The following is a 10,406-nucleotide window of genomic DNA, read 5'->3' as shown; positions in this document are numbered from 1 at the left end:
TCTGGATCTGAATATTTAAGGGTTTTTTAAACTAAAATTTATTAAGTTTTTTAACCATATACATTAGATACAAACTAATTACCAACTATCTTTACTGATTCTCAAATCTGAGTAAAATTACTGTATATAGAATATGTTTACAAACATCTCTAGTAAAAATAGTAAAATACTATATAGATATAGAATGTTTACAAACTAATTACTATATATATAATATGTTTACAAGCATCTCTAGGACCGCTAGATATAAAACAATACATACTATGAGAGATTAGTACAAAACTTAGATAGCTCAAGAGGGATATATAAAAGAGGGGGAGTATGAATCCTAGGAGTATACAACAAAATCTTGATCGATTTAGTAAAACTAAACAACTGATTTATAAACTCCACGGAATCAAGAAATCTAGAAGATGAAAATAGTAAGAGGGCAAAAGAGAGTAGAGAAAAGGTCTTACAAGGTCAAGAAAACAAGAAGAAGAAGAAATGAGACCAATTATTAAAGCTCAGGTTAAGATAGCGTCAATGTTTTGATCACGATTCAGAACAAGTCTTGGTCATCTTCTTCTTCTTCTTTTTCTTCGTCTTGGAACATCCTTTATGTCCTAAGCCAATCACATATCAATATAAATCTTCATAAGTTATGCTTTACGTATCAAAAACAAGAACTACAAGTGTGATCTGCGTGAATATATACCTTGATTATGGCACTTTGGTGGTTCTTCAATACATGAAACGCTTTCCCATTCATCCATAGCTCTTGAGAGAAAGATAGAGAGAGAGCCTTGTGTGAATTATATATTTATAAAGATACACGCACGAGCGTAACTAGACTATGGAGATACATCATACATGTACCTAGCCTAGTACAACATATATACAATTTCTGTTTTGTCTATATGAAGTAAAAACAAAAACAAGAAGGTTAACATTTTCTTTTGACGTATACTTTTATTTTATGTTTTAATATTTATGATTCACATATTTAATACTTTCGAGAAAACTTACACCTATACTCATACCCTCCAATATATATGGGTCGTACTTTAATTACGTAGAGTTTTCTATTATTTGTTTTACTCTAATATGAAGGGGTAAGCGAACTAGCTCATTGAGTCTTAGGTTTCATGTAAACTCATATTGGATAAAGCATTCGAGCCGAAGTTCATATAGTCCAAGAGGCTACGCATACGGCCTACACACACATTGAATTTGTTAGAAACAAATTAAACTACAAGATCGTGAAAACTCGTACATAGACGTACGTACCAATTAATACAAAGTTATCGTAATGTTTTTTTAGATGTCAATTAATTAAGGTATTAGCTAGCGAACAAAAAGACTCCATTTGAAAACATCGGGAAAGATAGAAAGGACGTGAAGAAAATTATGACCAATCAATAACATGGAAGAAGGAAAATGGAGGAAAAATTTGAAGAAACAAATGAAGGAAACTTAAGTTGCCTGAGGAAGATATGGAAACTGATGTGACCAAAGACACAAATCATTGAGACAAAGTCACCGAGTTCCGACAAAAACTTCTCCTCAATTACACTTTTCACAACCTTTAATAATTCATCTTCAATTATACACACATGCATATCAATTTGCATGGTTATGTCATGGTAGACATTTTATGTATACTTAAAGAGGTACATATAAAAGAGTTTAGTTTAAGGTTGGTCCAAGAAGAAGCAAGACCTCAAAATATCCTTAGTGGATGGAAAGACTAAATGAAAGAATCCTAGGTTATTATTGGTACTTATTGAAGAACAAGTAATTTTGAACACACACATGTGCATAATAAACATACCAAATTTATCAGGTTTGGGCGTTTGGGTATTCATTCGGGTTATGATATTTCCGGTTTAGAAATATAGAACACATTCGGTATTCGTAGATTTCACATTTCAGGTTTGGATTCAGATCGCACTTTTCGGATCGAGTTCAGCTTTTTTGTTAAACATCAACAAATCATGTATTATATCATAAGAGTTTATAAGATTTATAACCATTCAAATCCAACCATTGAAACAAATAAAGAAAATTGAAACACGATTTTGATGAAGAAGTGGAAGTGACCTTGTTTTCCAAACGGGGTAAAGGATATTTAATGGGCCTTGGGCCTAGATTAAGCAAAGGGGTAAAGGATGAAGCATCTGGTCATTGTTTAATGGCTTAGTCAGAAACACGCGCTTCTTCCCCATCACTAAAACTTGTTCAACGCTCAAGCGATTCTAAAAACTCACCTGTTTCGCCAATTTTTCCTCAGTGATCTCTGAAATGGTCATTTCTTCTTTCTTTTGGGTCAAATCTCATCTAAATTTCATTGCTTCCATTGATGGGTAATCGAAAGACTGAAGATTTGATGCGGTAAGATGAGAAAGTTTTAGTCTTTGACCATTTTAGGTAGATTCCTCTGTCTCTTTGTGTAATTTTGAGTTGATCGGTGAAATGGATAATCAAAAAGGTGCTCTCTTTCCCGATGAGGTTATTCTTCAGATTCTGGCGAGGTTACCTGTGAAATCTCTCTTTAGGTTCAAATCCGTTTGCAAATCTTGGTACAGATTAACCTCTGACAAGTACTTTACTACCTTGTTCAATCAAGTGTCTGTGAAAGATCAATTGCTTGTGGCTGAAGTCTCAGATTCGTCTAGTTTGATCTGTGTTGATAATCTGAGAGGTGTTTCTGAGTTATCATTGGGTTTTCTTAGAGATAGGGTGAGGATTAGGGTTTCTTGTAATGGTTTGTTGTGTTGTTCCAGCATCCCTGAAAAGGGTGTTTACTATGTTTGTAATCCTTTGACTAGAGAGTATAGGAAATTGCCTAGGAGTCGAGAAAGACCTGTTACTCGGTTTTATCCTGATGGCGAGGCGACTCTTGTTGGCTTGGCTTGTGATTTGAATAGGAATAAGTTTAATGTGGTATTGGCTGGTTACCATAGGTTTTTTGGTCAGAGACCTGATGGTAGTTTCATTTGCTTGGTGTTTGATTCTGAGACCAACAAATGGAGGAAGTTTGTTTCGGCGATAGAAGAGTGTAGTTTCACACACATGAGCAAGAACCAAGTGGTGTTTGTTAATGGGATGCTTCATTGGTTGATGAGTGGTTTGTGTTATATACTTGTACTTGATATTGAACATGATGTGTGGAGAAAGATTTCGTTACCTGATGAGATAAGATGCGGGAATGGTGGTAACCGGGTGTATCTCTTGGAATCCGATGGGTTTTTGTCGGTGATTCAACTATCAGATGGGTGGATGAAGATCTGGAAGATGATAGAGTACGAGACTGAAACTTGGAGTGTTGTTGATAACATAAGTTTGAGGTGTATTAAAGGATTGGTACCTGGAATCTTCCCTATATGTCAGACCGGTGAGTATGTTTTCTTGGCTACTCATAAACAGGTTTTGGTGTATCAAAGGCGAAGTAAGTTGTGGAAAGAGATGTTTTCTTTAAAAGGAAGCTCTTCTTTGCCTTTGTGGTTCTCAGCTCACTCCTTTCGCAGCACCATTGTACCTTGTAATTAAGATGTTCATGTTGTTGCCTTTTCTCTACATATTTTTTTTCTATTTATTTTCAGCTCTTGGATCAAACCAAATTAATTTGCTTATGAAAGTTTGCTTATATTTGTTATTTGGTTCTAATTTATCTATGGTTTATTTAAATTCTAAATTCTAAACATTAAACCCTACCCCCTAAATACTATACCCTAAATTGCAAATAATCAACCCAAACCAAAGATTGAAAATTTCATACCATTAAACAATAATTTGATTTTAGTGGTATTTTTGGAAAAAAAACCAAAATGATGGTATTTTGAGGAATTCCTCTAAACTAAATTCAAACCAAATTAATTTATTTTCTCTTATATACATCTTTTATATTGTTCTGTCTATTGGTTTAGTCAATGAGATTTGAAACTAGCTAAAAAATAATACAATTTTTGTTTGTTTTTAAATAATATCATTTAATATACATAAACACATTTCAGCGAATAGAAAAACAATCTGTATAATATAAATTATTATCATCAATAAAAATATAATTAATTTTGCATAGATTTATGAAAAAAATCAAAAGATCATCTATTAGAAAACGGATGGAGTAATCAAATTGCGATTAATAGATGAATTCGATTAAAAAATATATATATTAAGGATAACATTAAAGAATTAATATGCAGTTGATTTCTTATGTTTTTCTTTTTAATCTTGTTGAATTTTTGTTGAACCTTTGTTGGCTTCTCATTAAGATCATGCATCATGCATCATGCATCATGACCATGAACGTCTTCAAACACCGACAAAGGCAATGACTTAGACAATAAACCGACCTGTGTCTTAAACGTAATCAAACTAGTAGACCGGTTCACATGAATCTCACCGAGCGAGATCCAGACCACGAAATCTTTAGCCTTAACCCCAGTGAGTTTCTTGATTTTGTTCGGCTCCAAAAACGCAGTGACTTCATCTTCGAAACATACAACAACGTTATCGAATCTAAACAAGTCTTGACCATCATCATCATATCTCCTTTTCTTCTGATCTTCTTTATTCTTCTTCTTGTTCTTGTGCTTTAGCCACACGAAACCCGTGTCCTTCACGTAACCACATTCCTCGATCTCCTTGTTACTAAGGAGCCAGTTTGGTACACCGATTTCGGATAGAAGCGAACCGAACTTCTCTCTGCATGTCTTGTCTCCATGGTACACCTCTGCCTTGGCTTTCATGGCTTCTGTCACCATTGAAATCTCTCTTTTGTGTTTGGACAAGAGTAGTTAAGAATGTTTTTGAGGCAATTAGGTTTTTGAAGTTGTCTTTTTAACCTTTTAATATGTGTTTTATACATATGTGCAAGTTTGAGTAGATCCCTCAATGTCTTTTTCTTTGCAAATTGAAACTCCTTTTTTTTTCTCTTAGCTATATATATTTATTTATATATGTAATACCATACCCAAACTCCAAAAGTATATCCTTTTTTTGTGTGTCAAGAGTCAAGACTAGTTTGTTTTTCTTAATTGCACGTAAGTGAGTTACAATGCTAAGATATTCATTATGATATATTTTGTTTTTTTCTCCCAAGTAAGTTATAGAACAAATTGGATTAGAATTGACGTACATTACCATCCACAATATTTTAAGAATACGAAACCGGATTACCCAAAAACAAAAATAAAACTAAAGCTTAAAACTGAATTAAATAAAGAAATCCAAAAAATATATTAAAAATGCTAGAAAATATTGCAAATAAAAATTAGGTAAAAGACATTCATTTGAAAACTAAAGCTATTAAATTATAGACGGGGCAAAATTCAATAATCCAAATTCCAAACAATCAAATCAACCTACTAGTCATATTATGATGCAATGCTAGGATAACCATATAATTAGCTCACTTATATTAAACAACAAATGATAGCTTTGATAAATGCTGGTGCCAGAAACTATTATTCTAAATTGAACCAAAGTAATGAGGATTTAGGGGAATTTGGGTTAGGCTTTCAGAGTTGATCAAAATTATGCAAAGAATAAGAAATGAAACAGATTATTTTGACATCAAATATAGTTACAAATAAGACTCTGCTGGTTTAAATTGATGTCAATCTCTAGGTATCAATACACTCTACATATTCGAAGTTCGCGTATATATATTGCTCATTTTCGTCGTTCTCCTTAGCTATTTCCGGCAGAAACCTAAGTTTCCTTGTTTTTCTTACTAGTTTGACGAAATTTCATCGCCACTGAGACATGTGACGTTCTTCTCGCATCCAATTATTGGCGGCTGGCCATAACTTCAATCTTTCAGCCCATTACCACATTTGATTTTGGATCCGTTAACAAATTTAGTTAACGAGTTTTAGGTCGCTGAAACCCATATCAACGAAGATATTTTGTTATTAAAAAATATGTAAAATAATAGTCAACGCTATCTATAGAATGTAATTTAACACTAAATTTCATTCCATGTAATTTCATAGCAAGTGATTTCATTAACTTAAAATGATTTTGACCTTTGAAATATATTTTTTCCAATGTATAGACCAAAAAAAAAAAAAACTGAATACTATCATTCAACAGCTCATCTTAAAACAGTGACACCGCCGGTCTAAACCTCTCCGTTTCTCTGATCGTTTCTTCTCCAAATCATTCGGCAAAAATTTGAAAGTTTGTTTCTTTCTTCCTTACTCTTTCTCTTAATTCAATCAACTCACACCAAACCCACACATAAATCCCAATTTTGGTTTCATCGATTTCGAGAGCACCCAAACAAAATTTGATCCTTTTAGCCTTTAGGGCACACTTGTTGTTGGGGCTTCTTCTTCTTCTTCTTCGACCATTGACTTTTCTCTCCTCTCAGGGAATCTCCTTATGCCCTTCGCTACACCACTCGTTTGGAATCTCAGTTTCAGGTACTCCTCTTCTGTGCAATTCGATTTCAGGGCATGTGTTTTCGGTTAATTTCCTCAAGAAAACTATGAAATTCAAAAGCTTTTACTAATGGGTTTGATCTCAATTACTATAAAATCTTGTTCAATTTCGTCTTTTGATTCAAAGGTTTGAACTTTGTTTTGTTGCATCATCGATTTGATCACTTTCTTGTTTGTGTTTGGGATACTCTGAGTTACTTATATGGGTTAGTTCTTCTTCTCCAGTAGCAGGGGATGTTAGAGAAAGTTGCTTTGAGTGGTAGAAGTTGATTGTGGTGGTTACAGACGTTTGGTTTGAAATTGGTAATGGCTCGTAAAGGTAGTCATCAGAAGAATGGAATGGATAATCAAACGAAGCAAAGAAAGAAAGCTTCTGATTCTTTGCTGTCTACAAAGGGGCAAGGGAAAACTAGTGAGGCTGAGAGCGTTCTTAAAGATAATTGCCCGGATGATAAGCAGGCAAGAAGTAGTCCTTCTGATGCTTTCGAAAAAGATTTGGATGCTGTAAAAGCGGCTGCTTCCCTCAAGGATATAGATCAGTCTGTTGCTTCGGAGAACGATTTAGTTGGAGAGAGACCTCGGAATGAATCAGGGTTTACCACTGAGGAAACGAGATATATTCCCTTTGGGCGTGAACACATCGACAGTGTTATGAGAAGTTTGCTGGATATCTTGAGCACAAACAGCCCGTCAGAGAATATTGAGCTAGCATACAATGCAGTACTCAGGAAAATGAGGATATCCACTGCTACTGTATCAAGGGAATTGACTAAGTGTATGGAAAGACACAGGCCTTTGATTGATTCTGTCAAATCACGAGTATATAAAGCCCGTGATCTTGTTATAACAAAAATCCGGCAAGTACTCCCGGTTGTTTTCAGGTGGCTTATGCATTTTGGCAGCATAGTTCTTCTTCTATCTCTGCTTTGGTTGGACTGTGCAATCCGGGGTTTTGATTCTTTCGTTCGGATGGGAACAGGATCCTTTTTCTCTGTCATGTGGTGTGGTCTCTTTTCAGCGTTTTCAATGATCGGCATGACCAAATTTATACTGATTTCAGTAAGAATCTCAACTATGATTTCTTATATGTTTACTCTTTAATCATATGTAAAATATTTGAGAAATACAGGTTGCAACTTTTCTGGTGGCGTTGTTCATTGGATTTGTTGTTGCCTCTGCTACCCTTGCCATTTCTGGTTTGGTTTTACTATGGCTCTATGGTAGCTTTTGGACGACACTGCTCTTCCTCTTTTTCGGAGGTAAATTCCTTCCTATCTCTATGGTAGCTTTTGGACGACCATTCTTTCTTGCATTATTAAGCTAATAAACTGTGCAATGTTCCTTGATGTAAAGGTCTGGCATTCATGATGAAGCACGAGCGTATTGCACTGTTTATCATCACAGTGTATTCAGTCTATAGTGCATGGAGTTATGTTGGATGGCTAGGTCTTCTTTTGGCTTTTAATCTTGCTTTCATCTCAACCGATGCTCTCATATATTTCTTCAAGAATAAATTAAATCAGCAGAGCACCGCTGGTGGACCTACCGAGCCCGTAAATGATTCATCTTTTGAAAACCGCCCTGGCTTTCCGGGAGATCGTGGCCCAGGAGTCGCGTCAACTAGCGGAACAGACTCTGAGTTAACATCTGAAGATGAAGTTTCTCGGTTGCTGAGTTGTGCGGACCACTACTCAGCTTTGGGCTTAGCTCGATATGGGAATATTGACACAACCTATCTCAAACGAGAATATAAGAAAAAGGTAATGCTGTTTGTTTATTTCTCTCTTTGAAATGAATATTTGCTGGATACTTTAAAGCAACAAAAACGTATGAGGAGTTTATAAGCATTGTGAATGATTTAATAGGCGATGCTGGTCCATCCTGATAAAAATATGGGGAATGAGAGAGCAGCTGAAGCTTTTAAGAAACTTCAGAATGCATATGAGGTAACCTTTTTTTTTCTTTTACATTTCATCAATTTGTAGTCACTGCATCAAGGATCCGCATCTCTGATTTCCCTAGCTGGCCTTTAGGTATTACTTGATTCTGTAAAGCAAAAATCTTATGATGATGACTTAAAGAGGGAAGAACTAATGAACTACTTTCGAAGGTTTAAGAATTCTTCTCAAAAGGTATGTTTGTAGTTTTCAGGCTGTTATTTCATCCTCTGAAATACATCTTTGTTGCTCAGTGTCAGTTCTTTCCTTCCTTCATATATTTTCTTTTGGCTTAGCTCTATATGGCAATGTTGTAAACACGGAAGCATGTTTCTCTCTTTGCTTAATTCCTCAATAAATTTTCTTTTGTGCCCTCTGCCGGGATATTTGTCTTCATTTTAAGCTGCTAACGTAATTCATCACTAAGAACCAGGAAAGTCGAGGGCACGGTTTCTCTGGCTCGGGTTTTGGAAGCTCAGAAGGTGAAGGAGAGGAAGCATTTAGAGAGTGTAGACAAATAGCATGTAAAAAATGTGGCAATCTCCATGCCTGGTTTCTTACAAAAAAATCAAAATCTACAGCAAGATGGTGCCAGGTTTCTTCCAACTCTTTCCATCCACATTGTTAAGATCCTCTATGTTAAACCAATGATGAAACTTCTTGAGAGGAAGTATAATCCATAGTACTTAACCAACTTACGCGAGCTCGGCTTTTCTATCTCTAGGATTGCAAGGAATTCCATCAAGCAAAAGATGGAGATGGTTGGGTTGAGCAATCTGCTCAGCACATAATGTTCGGACTATTTCAAAAGGTATAGTTTTATACTCAAAAAAATTCATTTCATGGGGACATAATGTATATAGATGGTTGATCCTCAAGAAGACAATTTGTACAATCAGACGGCTTGGTTGATATGTTTCTCATAGTCATGTGAAAGGGTTTGTTGTTGTAACGCAGGTTGATATGCCGCGTGCTTACGTTTGTGCAGACAGCAAAATATATGAAGCTTCTCAGTGGTATATATGTCAGGTACTAAGAACCAGTTGCTTGATTTTGGTATTTTCATAAAAGATTGCTTGGTTTTGGTTTGTTGGAAGGATTAAATGTTTCTTTTGGATTGTTGGAAGGGAATGAGATGTCCAGCAAACACCCACAAGCCGAGCTTCCATGTGAACATGAACGCGACAGCTTCAAAACGAGGTACAAGTGGTTCTTCAGGGCAAAGAGGAAACCAGAGAATGCCAAACACAAACCCGGATGAAACAATGACAGAGGATGAGTTCTACGAGTGGTTGCAGAACGCCGTGCAAGCTGGTATGTTTGATAATGCAAGCGAAAGCCCGTCTTCAGCAACTGCCACAAGCACTAGTAGTAGTAGCAGCAAGAAAAAGGGAAAGAAGCAATGGTGAGAAACGCTGTGCTAGTAGTGTGTTCGACTATATTAACATGGTGAAAAGTTTTGTACCTTTTCGTTATTAAGATATTAAACTTTGACTTTCTGATAACTTTGATTCATACAGAGCAAACAGCTCTCGAAAAGAAGCCTTTCTGATAGATTTCTTCAGTTTCGTTTTTGTTCAACGGAAAAAAAACTCAAAATCAAAATCCCCAAACAAACTTTTGAATAAACTTGAAAACAAAAGTTTGTTACTCTCATTACCTCTCTATATTATATACTAGGTTTTAATCCGCGGTACACCGCAGGATAATTACTTTTTAAAAAACACAGCTTAGATATTTATTTTGATTGTTAACCCGCGATACATTGCACGATTATGTTTTTCATGTTTTATATAATTTACTAAAATATAATATTTGATAAAATATAAAATTTAAAACTATTTTTTTTAGCTTTGTTGAATAATATAAAGATATAGCTAATTTTATTAACTCGGTATATTTACAATTAATTACTTTTATTTGGAATTTAATCAATCAAAATTAGTTGTTGTGAAAAGAATCTATCGGTCATTACATATAATCATCGTTCATTATAGTTTATATATAACTAGCAGTTGACCCGCGCTGCGCGCGGGAA

General features: G+C 35.2%; 3 protein-coding genes across 5 annotated transcripts; 2 read left to right on the top strand and 1 right to left on the bottom strand.

Moving 5' to 3' along the window:
• The first annotated feature begins 2,208 nt into the window (after window positions 1-2,208).
• LOC17874916 (F-box protein At5g49610) lies at window positions 2,209-3,630 on the top strand. The gene has a single exon (XM_006281766.2). It carries the CDS (start codon window positions 2,455-2,457, stop codon window positions 3,529-3,531), a length of 1,077 nt encoding a protein of 358 aa, XP_006281828.1. The 5' UTR covers window positions 2,209-2,454; the 3' UTR covers window positions 3,532-3,630.
• Window positions 3,631-4,166: 536 nt separating this feature from the next.
• LOC17877332 lies at window positions 4,167-4,763 on the bottom strand. The gene has a single exon (XM_006281178.2). The coding sequence runs from the start codon at window positions 4,746-4,748 to the stop codon at window positions 4,272-4,274; it is 477 nt and encodes a 158-aa protein (XP_006281240.1). The 5' UTR covers window positions 4,749-4,763; the 3' UTR covers window positions 4,167-4,271.
• A 1,294-nt stretch (window positions 4,764-6,057) lies between these two features.
• Window positions 6,058-9,932, top strand: LOC17875689. 3 transcript variants are annotated; one of them, XM_023786742.1, is made up of 11 exons: window positions 6,060-6,168; window positions 6,362-6,413; window positions 6,660-7,490; window positions 7,561-7,690; window positions 7,785-8,191; window positions 8,297-8,377; window positions 8,465-8,563; window positions 8,796-8,963; window positions 9,093-9,179; window positions 9,326-9,397; window positions 9,496-9,932. In XM_023786742.1, exons 3-11 carry the CDS (start codon window positions 6,738-6,740, stop codon window positions 9,775-9,777), a joined length of 2,079 nt encoding a protein of 692 aa, XP_023642510.1. In that variant the 5' UTR covers window positions 6,060-6,168; window positions 6,362-6,413; window positions 6,660-6,737; the 3' UTR covers window positions 9,778-9,932. The 3 variants fall into 3 exon arrangements, with proteins under 3 accessions (XP_023642514.1, XP_023642510.1, XP_023642506.1); XM_023786738.1 differs by having other exon boundaries at window positions 6,657-7,490; XM_023786746.1 differs by having other exon boundaries at window positions 6,058-6,413; window positions 6,657-7,490; window positions 8,802-8,963.
• The last annotated feature ends 474 nt before the right edge of the window (window positions 9,933-10,406 follow it).

Source organism: Capsella rubella, unplaced genomic scaffold (genome assembly GCF_000375325.1).
Source record: "Capsella rubella cultivar Monte Gargano unplaced genomic scaffold, Caprub1_0 scaffold_8, whole genome shotgun sequence".
Lineage (NCBI taxonomy): Eukaryota > Viridiplantae > Streptophyta > Magnoliopsida > Brassicales > Brassicaceae > Capsella > Capsella rubella.
Note: the sequence above shows the minus strand (reverse complement) of the source record. Positions and strands in the feature narration are given on the sequence as shown.

Bases quoted from the DNA above. Each gene is read 5' to 3' on its own strand.
- LOC17875689 (XM_023786742.1), top strand. From the start codon at position 6,738: ATGGCTCGTAAAGGTAGTCATCAGAAGAATGGAATGGATAATCAAACG. The intron at 8,192-8,296 runs GTAATGCTGTTT...ATGATTTAATAG, and splicing joins AACGAGAATATAAGAAAAAG to GCGATGCTGGTCCATCCTGA. The intron at 8,378-8,464 runs GTAACCTTTTTT...GCTGGCCTTTAG, and splicing joins AACTTCAGAATGCATATGAG to GTATTACTTGATTCTGTAAA.
- LOC17874916 (XM_006281766.2), top strand. From the start codon at position 2,455: ATGGATAATCAAAAAGGTGCTCTCTTTCCCGATGAGGTTATTCTTCAG.
- LOC17877332 (XM_006281178.2), bottom strand. From the start codon at position 4,748: ATGGTGACAGAAGCCATGAAAGCCAAGGCAGAGGTGTACCATGGAGAC.